The 17,769-nt window shown below is 31.9% G+C and overlaps 2 protein-coding genes across 2 annotated transcripts; both read left to right on the top strand.

Moving 5' to 3' along the window:
- The first annotated feature begins 5,871 nt into the window (after window positions 1-5,871).
- LOC127835996 (L-rhamnose-binding lectin CSL3-like) lies at window positions 5,872-6,180 on the top strand. The gene has a single exon (XM_052362414.1). It carries the CDS (start codon window positions 5,872-5,874, stop codon window positions 6,178-6,180), a length of 309 nt encoding a protein of 102 aa, XP_052218374.1.
- A 4,125-nt stretch (window positions 6,181-10,305) lies between these two features.
- On the top strand, window positions 10,306-13,556 carry LOC127835995 (putative nuclease HARBI1). The gene is made up of 5 exons (XM_052362413.1): window positions 10,306-10,314; window positions 10,878-10,957; window positions 12,272-12,415; window positions 12,822-13,080; window positions 13,437-13,556. Exons 1-5 carry the CDS (start codon window positions 10,306-10,308, stop codon window positions 13,554-13,556), a joined length of 612 nt encoding a protein of 203 aa, XP_052218373.1.
- Window positions 13,557-17,769: the final 4,213 nt, after the last annotated feature.

Below are 17,769 nucleotides of genomic sequence, written 5' to 3'. Positions count from 1 at the left end.
TATATATATATATATATATATATATATACATATATTAGTTTAGAAATTAAAAATAGGCAGGCTACCATAAATGTGTGCTTACAGTAAACATGTTTTTTGAAGCTTGTTTCAATTTAGTACAGATGTTAGATGCAATAAACATATATTATGTTATAAGGTAATTAAATTGTCGTGCACAATCCTGAATATTTATCTGCAACAGTAAGTTATGTTTTGTTTTGGTTAATTTAAGGTTGTACTGAATGAACAACGAACAAAGAGATGTCACCACAGCGCTCATTGTGAGCACAGACAAACTTATATCCCAAATGTTGTTCAATGTTTTCAATGTCCATTATAATATCTTATATACTTTCTAAGTTATTACCATACATGATTTTCATCAACAAATCCCGGACACAAATTTAAAGATAGAAAATGCCGTCGTCCAATTAGATAATTTGGGTGTTAACATTAATGGAGCGTCTTGAAATGTAGGTAATCAACAAATCCCGGTTGCAGATGACATGATTGAAAAAAACTACAATTGTTTAAAATAAAACGTGTGTCACCATTAATTTATCGTCTGGAAATTAAAACATTGAAAGCATTAAAACACATTCAGTCATTGTAAACTAGGCGTGTTGCAACTGCATTTTAGTATAAACCCAATTTGAGTATAATATCAGTATTGTAGGAATTCAGGTTAATATGTTGAAATCCGCCTTACATTGCGTTTTCGGCGTAATTATATATGTAAAATGAAATCTCACGGACAGACTTTGTCATACCATAATATTTGTTTAAGTTTATTTTACATACCAGTACGTTTCGAGGTAAAATGCCTATTCAAAAAGTTGAAACATTATATGTTATTGTTTTGTATTTATTTCTCGGTAGCGTCATGAGCTGTGAGTGGCAGCATATGTCCTCTCTTTACAAGCAGTCACTTAACGTCAAAATGGCGGGTGTATAGAGAATAAAAGGTTAGCGTTGAATACAGAGAAGTTTATGTTGCGAGGCTTAGAACGCCGGGAGCGCGAGCCTTGGCGAGCGCTTTCGGTGTTCGAGCCGAGCAACATAAACTTCTCTGTATTCAACGCTAATCATAGTATTCTATTTATCCCATTCGAATTTTGTTCAACGTGACATTTAACATAAATAGATCTAATAACCTTAACAATAATTTTAATTCATTCTTAAAAGCGCTTAAATTCTAACGAATGTAACCATGCGTAGTGATATAAATGTATTTGTTCTGGTACGCAAAATAGTCTTTAAAAAAATCACACACAAACTGTGAAACGAGAAAAAATATCACCATATGCCTCGATTCAATTTTACGCAGTATGCGAATTGTAATACATTACGACCACGACAAGAAGATTTTACTTTAATATAATTCATTTTATTTTCGAAAAAAAATGATCAAAATCCAATATGGCGGCGATTGCTTCTGACATAATAATGTCGATGTCAACATACATGTACATGTTGATTTACACACAGAGTCGTTCTAAACATACATTATCAAAAGAACTATACTCGCCTTATTTTTAAATGGACGCTGCAGATTTTGATGGCGTCTAGATCTAGCCTTCACATCATGTAGTTTGTGACCCAAAACAAGATAATCCGTCATAATTCTATTAATTTTTGAAACACTTGTTGCAAACGGGTTATTATTACTGAATAGACTTTCTTTGATAAAATAACATAGACAAAGTTTATTCATAAAAGAAAATACCCTTACGTTTACTTACATACAAAAGAAAACAATTCGAATAGACTACTGAACCAAAATACACACCCATCAATATGTTCTACACACACAATTTTACATCCAAATGTGCTCGCACATTCTGAACATCAATAACACGAATAAGCTAGATCTACAGTAGATCTTAATCCTTCGTCTCACCGTTTCCATCCGAGGTAAATATTCAATAGAATATGCACTTCATATTAGTATAATTACATCCAGGATAAATGTACAAGGAAAAATCGCGTCTTCAATGTTTTATTCCCAGACATCGCATACTAGTTTCGTGTACACCAAAAGATGACATCACATATTTTTGGAAAATGACGCAATGAGTATGTCATTTTATGACGCCATCAATCAGCTGATTCATTATACGGATGGCAAAAAATTATGTCCCTTGACTAGATTTAAAGGTTGAAGGTCGTATAATTTAGAAGCTAAAGTTTTCTCGACTCTATAGATTTCTTATGAAAAATCATTCAGTGGTAAAGTAAAAAGTAGTTCGTGCACGCGATAGGTATATTCAACAAGGTTGGAGACAGGCAAGTTTATTTCACAAGGTGTTATACCGTCAATGTCGGTATAAAAATGGGATAAAAGGGTAATACATTACCATGATCTGAGATAATTAATCAGCAAGTTTCGACGCGTCATTCAACCGGTTTAAACCCCAATGATTTTGATTGACCATTGGCGTAAGTTTCGACGCGTCGTTTAATCGGTTTGAACCCTAATTATTTGAATTGACTGTTTCAAGGTGGTGACCCCGGCTTTAGTATTTGTTATGTTTTATGTCTTGTTAAGGCGATAGGGCACTTGCCTTAAATAAAAGACTACCGGCGGGAAATACGAATTTCTCTCCTGATCATCTTTCTGAAGGTGTATTGTTCTAATGTATTCACCGTAAAGTACGTTATCTACATTCGTCTCTGTCAACATCATGGTATCAACAAGATAATTTAAATCGGAATAAATCAACCAATATCCGGTGTTACGTCATATCCATTGGTTATCGAATACCGAAGTCTGATCATTAATTAGCCTTGATCAGGTTGATCATGATAAAAACTAGTATTGCCTTGAGCTGGTATTCAGTTATTCAACAACCAAAGTCAGGTAAAGCTATTAGTTAATTTAGATTATTTTATGGTTTGAAAGGTACCCACTTATTTATTTATATTGTCCCGATCTGATTGTATTGCGAGGAAAATAAACGAACAGACACAAGTTGTTCAGACTTTAATAGCGGGTGGGCTATGACGCCATTGATATGTGCCGCTTAATGTTTTAAAACCAAAATCAACAAGTATAAGGTTTGAACATTTTAGCAATGACTGTTATTGGAGCGTTAAGTTCACCTAACAGCATGTTCAATGTTTGTCGTATTTGCCACTCTGGTGATGTTCACGATAATACTATTACGTCCAGACTATGGGTATATATTTACATATCCAGTGGAAACCAGAATCATGTATATCGAAAACAGTCAACTCATTTAAGTGTCAGGAAATAACTGGTTGAAGTACGCCTGTGTAGGCAATTGGGTATCAAGTACATGATTTGTATTAGTTTTTATATATGGTTAATATCCCATCAGGCACTGATATGAAGTGAAGACGAGTAGTAAAAGTGCAGATAGTATATGTAATTAAACTATGCATTTACTTAGACAGTAAGAACTCCGAAAACCCGCTAAAATTCGTTTCAAAATCATTTAAAGCAGCATGAGATAAAGTTATGGAAAATTAGGGACATGCAACTCTATTGACCGATCGGTAAAATGACCAACCAAAGTAATTTCAATATAAGAACACAAAACCCTTTCTGGTATTTGGAGTTAAGAACAATGGTAAGACTCACATTAACTAAAATTAATATTTACCGGTTGAGTTAAAAACATCATTATACAATTTTTAAATTGATGTCCTTAAAACATAAGACCATGAACATACGTGGGCTTTAGTATGTTCGTGAGATAGAGACATTGAACATTTAGCTCGAAAATACACAAGTAATACTTAAAACTTATGCGACGGAATTTCCAAATCAATTGTTTGTAACCTTGCTTGTAATGTGACACATACAAATATTGATAATTTAAAATCTTCTGAACATTCTTAATCTAAATCGTCCTATATATCGACTATTGGTTAGTTCAAACGTCAGTAACAATATAGTTTCGTTCAGTGAAATTAATGTGTCATTATATTGCAGTTGTTCGGATCGCTGAACTAACGTTTCACACCATTAATATTTCTGATATACTAGCAGATATGCGTAGGCTAAATATGTTTGGCATTTTAATAACATACGGTTGTTTAATTCAAACTTTGAACGGTGAGTCTCATTTAGGTTTTTTGTATCTCTTTGAAGGATGTCCAAGTAACATCTTTACAAATATATTAACGGCGTTGATGTCTATTTTTGTTGGTGAAAACGTAATAAATAAAATAAATGAGATCAAAAAGAATCATGGTGACTTTGTAACCAATATGTTTTCTGCATAATTTGTAGCTGCTAATCAATACTGAAAGTTGCTCAAGTTTCGGGGATTTTTGTTAATTATCAGATGCGGAATTTGAATTTATTTTTGGAGTGAAAATGGTATCCTATCTGGAATGCCTTCTCGTGGTCGCTGTTTGTTTTGTACAAGCAGGTATGTTTAGTTAATGTCGTATAATAAGATATGTATGGCTTTATTATTGTGTATTTACAGTTGTAAATAGATTTTCACGATCGTATATTCTCGGTTGTATGTTTTATAATATAGTGTTTTCAAGACTCAGTAATATTGTAAATAAACTTCGTGTTTTAACTTTTTAAATGTGTACTCAGTAAGTTATATTTTAATTAGAAATCGTATTTTTTAACTTTTTTAGTTTTACTCACTCCGTCATATTTCAATAAAACTTCTTATTTTAATGTGTATTTCAACTCATTCAGGTGTATTTAACTGAAACTTTAAATTTTTTTATATAACTGCAATCGCAGCGACCAACAATAAAAAAATGAAATTGGGAACAATCTAACAAACCGGTACCTTAATCGCAATATTTTCTGGTCAAGCGAAAGCTAGAGATGCCATGCAGTTTAAATGACATGTTCATAGTGTATGGTATTCCACTTATTCTATTTAAAACATAAACATATTTAGTGAAAAAAAATCATTATCGCTCGGGTAAACAAAAAAACCTGTTAAAGGGGTTATATACTTACTTATATTTACGTTTTTTTTTTTTTTCAAAACAGATAAACGTTTATCAATAACGAATAAGAATACAAGTTTAGAAGGAATGAAATCACACTACCCGCGAAATTATTGTTTTATAAAAATTATCGTTTTTACGGTTGTAACAAAATTATGTAAAACATGACTTGGTTTCGGATATTAACCTTAGCAGATGTGTTCATACAAAACACTGTTTGTTTATCTAATAAATACGAGTTGATATGTCGGTCTTTACGAATTTCATTACAAAATCTAACAATTCATTTATAGCATCATTACAGTTAGTATATTTTATTTGACTTATATTGTTCGTTTATATGTTCACATGATGTGATTGTTATACATTGAGAAAATAAACTGTTGACTTTTCAATCGAATATACACACTTAAATCGCACGAATATATTTGCTTTTGAAATGGATTTTGCAGTTATGTACGAATTCAATAAAATAAAATAAAAATGTGGATAAATTATGTAATATTTATAAACAGTTGTGATTGAATTCAGTGGTTTATATGAACATATATGTATGAATTATAGTATGTCAATACGTGAGCGCTTATTAATGTATTACAATTACCGTTGTGGATCAATTCGTTGCAATGTACAATATAAAAAATGTGTACATTCCCTGTGATCGTAATATTTTAAGTGATTGTACTTAGATATATTTGGTATTTTATTGTGTACGTTATTCTTTTTCTGTTGCTCATGAGTACATTTTAAAAAATAAATAAATAAATAAATAAAAAATAAATATAAATATAAATATATATTATATCAAGGAAATAGTATGCCAATTTAAGATTTTAAAATACGCCAATGTAAAATACCTTAAAATACTTCGAATTTAATTAAACTGCTGTGTGATTTCATAAAGGCACATTTGATTGAATGATGTATTTCATTGAAGCACTGGGCGGCTCAATAGTCTGCGAGGGTGCAGACATTTGTATGAACTGTCCACCCGGGCAGAAGTTGGTCGTGGGCTCGGCCATTTTCGGGCGCAACCAGGGAGATGCCATTTGTCCCTGTCAGCAAATGTTCAACACAAGCTGCATGTCGACAACCGCCAAGGCCAAGAGTTTGTGTGACGGAAAAAGCCAGTGTTGTCTCAATGCCAACATAATCGTATTTGAAGACCCTTGTCCCGGCACATACAAATACCTGGAGGTCGACTTCGCCTGTTTCTCCATTTTACCTTAGCTGAAAGCAATACTCCTGGTATATTATGCTAATTAACATCATTCATTTTGATGTTCTTTTATTGACTTATTTCAACTCATGATTTTTTGCAATCGAGCTAAAGGTCAAGTTCTGTTTGCTATTATAATATGTTGTATTTAAATTCCGAATCTTGTTTTTATTTTTGTTTCCAAAATATTTAAGTGCAGCATGTCCCAATGATGTGTTGGAGTAAGCGTTATTTGAATAATGTCATTATTTAGATGTTAAGTAGTTTAAGTTTATGGAACTCAACTGTTAATAAGGTATTCTATAGTTGTTGGAACGATTGAATGATCGGATTTCATACTTGATACAAATTCACAGGAAACGGAAACATACGGAAATAATTTAGATCAATATTATGTTTTTAAGTTGTTTTTTTCTCGCCGAGTAAATATTTTTTTCATTTGTATTAATTATATTTGCATGATAACTCGTAATGTTCGCTTACTACATTTATCGTCTTGTTCTTCTACATGTAAAAGCCTACCATAATGCATACCCAGCTTTTTCTTAATAACCGTATTAAATTTACTACCAATAAATATGAATGTTTGTTTTATATGTGTAATGCATCGATCTGTAACGACTCAGATTTTTTTTCCCAATGAAATATACAGCCTCTACAGATACAAATGTAACATTCACTCATCTCCAAGATCATTATTCGCACATACGACTACTTGTTTTGCGATTTGTCCATTTCTGCTGAATGTAAATATCATATATAGCGAACAACGTAAATTGTTCTTTCCAAGTACAGTTTCCACTCAAATATGCGCCGATATTTGACGAATTATTATGTAACATGAACAGTAATTGACTAAGACTACACAGCTTTGACGAATAATAACTTCTATTATAAAAACAATCATGTATATTTAGATATTAATTATTACTTACTTTGCAGTGTTCTTATTTGCCAGTAGCGGTTGATTAAGTCAAATAAAAAAAAATAAAAAAATAAAAAAAAACACGTCTTAATGCCGAGCTAAGCCTTTATTTGTCAGTCAGCATTCCGCTGAAACATGACTGGCATGTATGTGCCCCGACCCGGGATCGAACCCGAGACCTCTGGGTTTCAGCAAGCGCCTTATCCACTGAGCTATGGAGGCACAATCAAATAGACAATGCAAATATGTCCACATGAAATAATAATTAAACGTCATATAATTCGAGCAATCTTGTATTGGTACATTTGATTATATTTAATTAAAATAAAATCAATACAATAATTATACACAGGTGAAAATAAATATGGCAATTCATATGATTAACGATTTGTTAACATGTTATAAAATATTTAAAGAAACCAAAGAATGCATGGGTTGAAATGTATTAAATGCGGGATGTCACAAGTGAGAAAGACAACTATTACATAACTACGAATGGATTGTGAAATTTGTTTCCGATTTGTTTTGTTGATACAGAAAAAAACATCACACGCCGATGAAAAGCAGACAAATACTATTCGATTATTATAAAAACTTCAAATAATCACAGTTTATTTCCATGTTTAAATTCAAAATTATGCGTTTCATAAAAACGGAATTAAACATATAAATAGAGGGTCTACTAATGATTCTTACTCAATGTGGTGCACGGAGTTACGGGCGTTATGGAATGGAGCATGCTTCTTAATAACATTTATGTGTTAGCAAGTACAATATTATCTTCGTTGCATAATAGCTGTATTGTTTTTTCCGTACATTTGTATTTCTTATAGATAATTAAAAGCTCATAATAGACCACACCGATGTGAATGTGATGTTAATTGTTTCATGCATATTTGTGTTTGGAAGTTAAAATGCAACATTGTTAATGAAGTAAATTTAGTGACAGTTGAATGCTCATGCAGATACCAATTTGTGTTTTATACAAGGGGCAATAACGCAAAATGAATCTAGGGTTTAATCTCTTTTAAATGCTTTTTATCGACCGTTCCAAGGCTATAAAAGACTACCGGATGTATATATTCAAGTTTTCTTGGTAATATGTTTAATTTCGTAGTTTAGCTGTTTTCATGTCGAAGTATTAAGAGGACTATCGGCTTGCCAAAAAATCAACACATCCTTTGTAAAACTGGTACGCATAATACTTTATCCACTTATGCCTAGTGGAATCTCTTATCCTTCTAAATTGGATCAATTTATTAAAAAAAAATAGGGATGTCATGTATATTTATTTCTATATTTAGAGTTTACAGAAATTCCTTAAAGCAAACAACGCAGACCCTGATGAGACGCGGCGTCTCATCTCGGTCTACGCTGTTTACCAAGGCCCTTTTTTCTAGACGCTAGGCAAAAATGGTCTTCATGATTATGTGTAAATCTAGTAAAAAGCAATGCTCTGGTTATCGCCGTTTAACCGTTCCGTTTACCAGAACTAATGCCAGTTTGGTCTGAAATGAAATAATTTTGATTTACAAGTGCTTAACAAATTAAAGTATGCGATTTATAACTGTTCAATAATTTCGTTATTATACAAATATCAATTGCCAATATAGTCAAGTATAATTTATAATATTTTAACAACGCTACAGTTAGCTTAAAGGTTCACTTCTTTTCTTTCTGCGTATGTATATTCCATTTTAGTACCGATCTATTTGTTTTTCTTTGTCTGAAGACACTACTTCGTTACGGTAGTGCATTTGATAACGAACTGATTTCCATGAGAAAGAAAGGTGCATTGATAAATAAAATATATATGGTAGGAGCTGACTGCAATTAAAACCAATATAAGCAAGCATTTTAGAAACGTTTTAGGAAACCTTTACCTCCAGTATTAGCGAGTGTAACACCTGCCAAACACATACCCTTCTAGTATTCGACACTTACATGGTGTTCTATTCAAAACGTCAGTGTTATCTTTTTCATGTCGTTACTGTCACAATTGAAAATAGAACATGCCATAATATGTCAAAAACATCACATAGAATAAACAAACTGACGCCATTATATTGCGCGCGACAAGGTTATCAATGCCGGAATAAAAATGCTGAATGTACAGATGATTTATTTGAAATGAAAACCTTATATAATAATGAACGCAAAGATTGGATTCAGTTGTATTTATTTTTGGTCGTGTTATACTAAGTGTGAGCTACTCAAATTGGCTTTTTCTTAAGAGTATTCATAACAAATACAATAACATTAGTTTCAATTTACCGTAAAAAAGTTGCTAGTAAACAATAAATAATTGATGATAAAATAATTGCATTATAATATGGATTTCTTTGTATGCGAATACAAATTCATGTAGTACAATCTAACGTAATATTAAATAGAAAAGCATGCTCATTCAAAATAGAAAGTAAAGGGCGTACAAATGGAATTAAAAAGTGCTTAAATGCCACGGTTACAATGAGCATATAAAATAAAAAAAGTTAAATCCACATATAAATTAGTAAATAAATGATAAAAAATAATAAATAATATCGTTTACACATATTAACATTTACATAATTGACATGTAAAATCAACAAATAAGTTAAGTTTATAAGGAAAATAAATTTCGGAATTTGAACTTCTTATAATCCGTGTATGTATTGAGCTGGTAAAACGACTTGGCGAACTTAAGAAAAGAGCTATTATGCATAGAATTGCCTTGGTCATATTGGAACGTTTATTTGGCGAATGCGAATTTTTCGAGCACTATTTTGGATGATGCTATAGAGAATAGCGTTGCTAGAAAACGGCTTTTAAGGCCCTTCGCGTTCTCATTGACCTTTTTGTTCCCAGGGGGCCGTTGCTTAGAACAACGTACGTTCAAAAATCATGCGTAAGTGCAAAACATTCAGTTAGTAGCGTTTCTATAAACTTCGTAAAGTTACGTTTACCGTAAGTTTGCACGTAAAGTTACGGTTGCTCAAAGGTTCACGTAACTCAGTTATTTTGCGTAAATATGGCGGCGTATGTACCGATATTTCGCAGACGCGAACGTCTTCCTCGAATTTATAAGAAAAGAATCATCCAAATTGATGAATTAAAAGATTCGGAAATCGTTGAACGATAAAGACTCACACGTGAAGCGATAATATATGTGCACAATTTGATCAAATACGATATATCGGCATTCACTGAGCGCAACCATGCGTTGGATTCGATGACGAAGGTATTTGCTATTTTCTTATTTAAAACGCTATGTATTTATATCTCTAAGGTATAAGGAACGCTATGTACAACTATTTAGTTTATGTAAACCCTTTATCTATATTTAGACCTTGTAATACTGTATGGCATGGGAAATTTCTGTATCGGAAATCCTGGGTTGATTGTTGACGATTGTTGACAGACAAATGATGTTGTGAATAGGCGATATCGCGGATTTAAGTTTGACTACACAAGAATTTCAACATGTTCGAAGCGATTGTTGTAATGATTTGTTCGATTTTTCTTTTAACAATTCATTCAACTTTCGTTTATAACATGGCTATATTCGTCACACGTTGAAAGTTCATCAAACTAACTCGATGAATGTTGAGTGAAAGTACTTTTATTGTTGGATAACTTTCCCTTTTTACTAGCTTATAACGTAAGTGTGTTTACACATTTGTATAAATATCAATGGTTCAATCATACAGTAATATATGCACAAATTGATCGATCCATATGTCAACATCAGTTTACAACCTCTTAATTTTGTGTGGCACAAACTGTGTATTGTTATTGTTTTAGGTGCTACAGGCGATTTCTACAGTGAAGTCGGGGATCTACATGGGATCAGCAGGAGTTCCGTGTCGAGATCGATTTCTGTGGTAAGAATATCATGAAAATATTATGTTGTCCTCACTGATTAAAGTGTACTGTACTTTTGTCTATTTTGTTTACAACCAGTCGCCAGCTCAGTTGATAGTTGCCTTTATTGTATACTGCAGTCAAGTCTCAAGTCCAAATCATTTGCCTTACTTTTCCAAATGGTTATTGTCGAAATAACACTTGTTACATACTGCAGAATTATAATATAACAAGAGATGTGTTTGCCAGAAACACAATGTCCCCTTCTGCACCGCTTTAAAGCCATATATTTGACCTTTTACCTTGAAGGATGACATTGACCTTGACCTTTCATCACTGAAAATGTGCAGCTCCATGAGATACACAGGCATGCCAAACATCAAGTTGCTGTCTGAAGCTACTTATAAGTTATGAGAATATTTCTAAACCTAAACTCAGAATTCGAAACCTAAACGCAGAACTTAAGTTCAATGTCAAGGTGAAAGGGGTAAAAATTTGTGTGCATATGGAAAGACCTTGACCATATACACTTGCATACCAAATATGAAGTTTACATTTGAAGGGACATAAAAGTTATAAGGACTTTTAGAAACCTAAATGCGAAACCTAAATGCAAAGTGTGACGGAAAGACAGACGGACGGACGGTCCAATCACTATAAAACATGTAATAAAAGTTAGAACCGTTAATTAAAATAACTGTAATCGTGTATTGAAAAGTAAGAACAATTCGTTTTTCTAAATTATCAATTAAAATTAAAAATAAAATAAGATTCAATATCTTTTATTTTATTCTTTTTAATACAGTTACCATGCAAATGAACATTTTTATAGTTTGATTGTGGTCATTCTTAATATTGACTGTCTGGAATTTTGAATTACTCATTAGTGTTGCTCTATTGGTCCTTGTTGGCTCGGGTACTACTCAAATGTACCTTGAGTACACTTAAAGTATACTTCAATGTACCCCAAGAAAGCTTAATATACTTAAATGTACCTGTGAATTATAACATTAAGTTGGTCGTTGTTGGCTAATGTTTTCAAAATAATTGTGTTCATATTTATGTCAATATTTTGTCAAATGGCCGGCATATTATGGAAACACATACTCAAAAAGCAGGTTTTGTTCAAAGAGAATTTTGTTTCGTATTCCGAAGCGCATTTAATGACATCAGGTTTTGTGCGGAAATAAACAATTATAATGTAATTAGCCTTATATAGGAGCTTAGAACTTTTTTTCTTTAAAGGTGGTGGCAGCGCTTGAAAATAAATTGGACATAATCCATTTTCCAATAACAGCTGAAGACTTCAGAAGAGTCAAAACTGGTTTTTTTAGGCTGGGAAAAATTCCAAATGTTATTGGTGCTGTTGATGGAACCTTAATACCCATAATTGCACCAAGTGAGGCGGAGGAGGTGTATGTATGCCGGAAGGGCTACCATGCTATAAATGTTCAAGCGGTCGTGGACCATGAAATGAGGTACATTATTCTATGTTTGCAATTTATTATTTTGTTAACTATTCAAATACATGTATCTTTGTTCTTACCATAAACAGTTAATCATTGATAATAATGGATAAGGAATAGTTTGCCACTTTGTTGCTTAAACATTAAATGGTATGGGTTGCCTTTTCAGATCAGAATAAAGAACACTAGCGAAAATTAACTAAAGTAGCAAATACATGTATACATAATAATTTATTGCATTCATTCCATTTTTCATTACATAAATCAAGAAAATTCTCACACATGATACATATCATTTTAATGAAATATACTGCAATATCATTATGCATGAACAATATATAAAACAATATTACTGTTGTTAAATATTCGTTATAATTTTGAAAGCCTATTTTAATAATTAATGAAATATATGTTACAGATTCACTGATGTTGTTGCCCAATGGCCAGGTTCAGTTCATGACAGCACAATCATGGAAAACTGTGCCTTGAAGCAGTGGCTGACAACTACTAACAGCAACTGGCTGTTGGGCGTCAGTGGTTATGGTTTAAAACCGTATCTACTAACACCAATTGGTACACCAAGTACACCATCAGAGGTTCTTTACAACAATGCCCATGTTAAAACCAGACTAGTGGTGGAGAGGGCATTTGGGATATTGAAATCCAGGTTTAGGCAAGTATATGTACACTTAAATAAATGTTACAGGAAATTCAAACAATTGTTAGACAGTTATTAAATTATAACAGTTTACATTTAAGGGTACTATATTGTACAAATTTGAAAAAAAAACTATTTTGTTTATTTTAGAGCTACTTACATTTTTTAAATCATTGTTATAATATACAATAAACAATTTTTAACAACAAATTTCAGTTTGGCAATATGTCATGTTGATTTTAAATTTTAAATTACTAAAACAAGCAATATTGCCTTTATAGATGTTTACGCAAAAGTGGAGGATGCCTCTTAGTTAAGCCCTCAAAAGCTGCACAAATTGTTAGTGTATGTATGAGATTACATAATCTGTGCAAGGAAATGAATGTTCCAACCCCACTTATCTTGGAGGAGGACGACCATGACGAACATGTGTCTGATGGGCCACTTAATGGCAATGGCGTGCAAACGCGGCAAAGTGTAGTCAATTTATTATAAAACTTAATGAAGTTGATGAAACAGCTCAGTGAGTCATGTATTAACAAGAACAATGTATAACTAAGCCTTAAAACATCATATCCAATGGATCTGTTACACATTTTCATACAAAATGTGAGTTTATATATTGAATATTTGAACTATGTATTTGTAATATGTCAATGGGCTAATTAACGCTTGATTGGTCATTGTCGGCTCGGGTACTACTTACATGTACCCCGGGTACTCTTAAGTATACTTACATGTACCCCGGGTACGGTAAATATACTAAAACGTACCCGGGAAATTTAAAGCTTAATCGGTCGTTGTCGGCTTTTTAAAAAAATTAAAGATATTCACATGTATGTCAAATTTCTGTAAAATGGCCTCTATATTATCGAAACTCATACTCACAAAGCATGTTTACGAATTTAAAAAAAAAAGAGAAGTTTGTTTAAGATAATCGGTAGCGCGTTTTACGACATAGGATTTTAGGCGGGAATACAACTCGGGTACAGTCTAATATCGACCGGTTTCTATTAAGTATATTTACCGTACCCGGGGTACATGTAAGTATACTTAAGAGTACCCGGGGTACACGTAAGTAGTACCCGAGGCGTCAATGACCAATGGAGCCTAATTAACATGTACTTGTTCATAGATACGATAACAATAGTTATGTTAAGAATTGGCATTTTGAAAATTCTTTGTTTAAGATACATTAATCATTCTTCATTATTGTATGATAGTTATTTTTAAATTAAAGTTGTTCACAATCATTTTTGCATTACATATGATGCATATGACTAATCAAACAAAAACAATAACTATGCTAATATGTAAAGAATATAAACTATTGTTACGGGTTGCAACAGGCCAAAGTAGTGACATTGCTTATAGAGCTGATAAAGCTATTTATGTTATGCAGCTCATCTCTAATGTCTGCCTGAACTTGCAACTGCTGGCGCATTATCTCCAGTTTTTGTTCTTTCAAAGCCAAAATTCGCTCTTTATCTGAAAGACATTCACAATTTTGTTTGCATGTATGTGATAGCAATACGTTTAGCTGGACTAATCAATGAATAGTTCCAGCTAAAATATTTACCTACATGTTGGTATCTGACAAACATGCACAACCTTCATATATTTGTTTTCTACGACATGTATTCGATTGAAATTCCTTACATGTGTTTTGGGTCATTGTAAGAGGTCACTGATCAAGCTCTATAAATCTAACATGCAATTTAGCAGAGTTATTTCATACTGTACTAAGAAAATTCAGATTAAGATTTGCATGTTACAGCTCCTTTCACTCTCTGACATGAAAACAAGTCATAACACGAAGTTGCATTTATGACCAGTCTTTTGAGGGTCAAGATCACTGTTGCTTAAATTATATAAAAAAATTGTGTTTTATAAATTATATTAGGATGAAGCTATTGGGCTGAAATTTTGAGTGTAGATAGGTTACATGTAGATCTAGTGAGGGAATATATTTTGGGCAGCAGGGTCACAATTAATGTTTACAGACACAAAATAAGTGTCCAGTCAATAACTTTACTTTGAAATTTCTGAGTAGACAGTTTTTATGCAGACCTTAATTATGGAGTAATTTAAATTCAGCTGAAATAATAAATGTGAAAATATTATTTTTTTGAATTGTAGAATTTTTCATTCATTAAAAAAATCTATCAATTAGTTTCTTTCATATTTTTTATAGCAACTAAAGATATTTACTTTAAAATTGGTCATTTTGGTCATTATATTATACGACTAACATAAAAAGTGCGTCCTAACACCAAAATGAAACAATAAAATTTAAATAAAAGAAATAATTTTTTGTAATGACATATAGTATTGTCAGTTTGTTCTTACATGTTCCACATCTGTTGTTGTTATTATCTCTGCTTGTTTTACTACCTGCAATATAAATGTGCAGCATTAGTATAAGCACTATATGTCAATATTTAAATAATTATCTGTTCATGTGTTTGATTATAGTTCAATACAATGTGTTTTTAAATACCAAGTGGGTATATTAAATTGTTGAAACAACAAGAATGTGTTTGGTTTTGAATATTGAATAAATTTTGGCCATATCTACAGTATGTAACATGTCATTTATACAAAAACAAATTTATAAGTAAAAACTTATTGAAATAATCAAAATTTTGCTTATAAATATGTTTTTGACTTTAAATTGAAAAATTATATAAAAGAAAAACTCTTCCTCCAAATATTAAACACCTATTGAATACCTATACCTTAGATTGGGGTGGTGAAATGGATGAGGTGTTTGCCTAGCGATCGGGAGTTGGTATGTTGGATTCCTACTCAGGGAGCGTTCATTAGCTCATCCATATAAAGACACCAAGTACTGGTTCTTCCCAGGAAACGGACTTTACCGTGTCCATATCTGCCAATAATAAGCCTTCCCGTAATAGTCAGTAATTGACGTAGAAAGTATGAATTATAAGTACCTTTTTCTGGTGCACTTCCTTTTTCAACGTCCGCATTCTTCCTCTTTGAAGATGTGCTTGCAGATTTTGATGACTCTGGATATTCTGTTAATAAAGATTGCCATTTACATTTGAATAAACAAGACGTTTAAAGAAAATCGTGGTTAATATATTATTATTCATGGCATTATGTTACTCATCCTCAAACATGCCTGTCCACAATGGGGTTCAAACAAGGGACCTCCCTGTTACAAGGCTTACAATCTACCTCATCGCTATAAAGGTTAGGTCATACAGCATGGCATTACATGTACTCCTTATAGCTCAACCTGATGCAATTATATGTATATCATGTTTTATATAAATATTTAATAGTTTTAATTATATATCATTATAATGTCATTTTTTTGGAATAAAACTTTTCATGAAAGGATTTTACTTGCTGTAAATTTATCTATTTTAAAACAATATAACCACTGCAAAAATCTAATATTATGTATGTTTAAGCTTTACCTTTGTTAATTGCACTTTCTTTTTCATACTTTTTCTTTATTTTTTCTTGCAATGAAGCTGTTCCATCTGATTATAAAACATGTACATATTAAAAATGTTAAATACTATTATGTATTAAATAAAAATGCATCATTAGCATTGTGAAAAATGCATCATTAGCATTGTGGAAGACAATCTGGTTTAAGTTAGGGCTGAAATTAAGAATATCACACTGTCTTATATATTTACTGGTATGTGAAATAATTGAGCATATTAAATTAAACATGATAATTTGTATAAAAGCAAACACAAATTTAACGTATAATTGCAGAGAGGTAATACAAGTAAATATACTTTCTTTGGCTATAAAATGTGAAGATAACAAATCATAAGCTATTAAATGTGTGTATATATATATTAAGGAGGTTGAAGAAAGGAAATATATAGTGGGAGATAAACCTTCAAGTATTTGCAAATACCTTCAGAAACTTCTTTGTCTTCTGCATTAAAGGTCGTCTGAACTGAAAATGTATGGTATATTTGATTTATTTTTAATCTTTCATTTTGCTAATGAGTGAAAACTTAGGAACTAATTTAGTATAAATAAAACAAACATATATAATAAATTTAATATTTAAAATAAATTAGGTTTCAATATATATATAACGTTACAAAGTGTAACATATTATTTAGCAACACAAATGTAATGTATTGCAATTTTATTTGATATTTGTTATATTACAATTGATGAAACTATAGTGATTTGAAGATATATTACATTTGAAGTTATCAATTCCTGGAAAACCTTCTATGGAGACCTTGGGAAGTGCACTCAGTAGCTATTTAAAAATGTGTAGAACATTAGTACAGACAAATATAAAAAATGAAATGGCTTTTACGCAGATATAATAAAAGAAACAATAAATATATCCCACTATAATAGTGGGGGACATATTGTTTTGGCCCTGTCTGTTGGTTGGTTGGTCTGTTGGTTGGTTTGCGCCAACTTTAACATTTGCAATAACTTTTGCAATATTGAAGATAGCAACTTGATATTTGGCATGCATATGTATCTCATTGAGCTGCCCATTTTGAGTTGTGAAAGCTTAAGGTCAAGGTCATCCTTCATGATCAAGGGTCAAATATATGGGTAAAAGTCGCTAATTTAATGTACACTTTTGCAGTATTTCAATATTCAAGATAGCAACTTGATATTTGGCATGCATGTGTATCTCATAGAGCTGCACATTTTGAGTGGTGAAAGGTCAAGGTCATCCTTCAAG

This window comes from Dreissena polymorpha, chromosome 6 (genome assembly GCF_020536995.1).
Source record: "Dreissena polymorpha isolate Duluth1 chromosome 6, UMN_Dpol_1.0, whole genome shotgun sequence".
NCBI classification, from domain to species: Eukaryota; Metazoa; Mollusca; class Bivalvia; order Myida; family Dreissenidae; genus Dreissena; species Dreissena polymorpha.
The sequence above is the reverse complement of the archived record's forward strand: the minus strand, read 5'-3'. Positions and strand labels throughout refer to the sequence as shown.

What these genes read in the sequence shown, in the direction of transcription:
- LOC127835995 (XM_052362413.1), top strand. An exon ending in TGTCGAGATCGATTTCTGTG is followed by an intron (nt 10,958 to 12,271) that starts GTAAGAATATCA and finishes TGGTTTTTTTAG; the next exon opens with GCTGGGAAAAATTCCAAATG. An exon ending in GTCGTGGACCATGAAATGAG is followed by an intron (nt 12,416 to 12,821) that starts GTACATTATTCT and finishes TATATGTTACAG; the next exon opens with ATTCACTGATGTTGTTGCCC.
- LOC127835996 (XM_052362414.1), top strand. Translation starts at nt 5,872, where the DNA reads ATGTATTTCATTGAAGCACTGGGCGGCTCAATAGTCTGCGAGGGTGCA.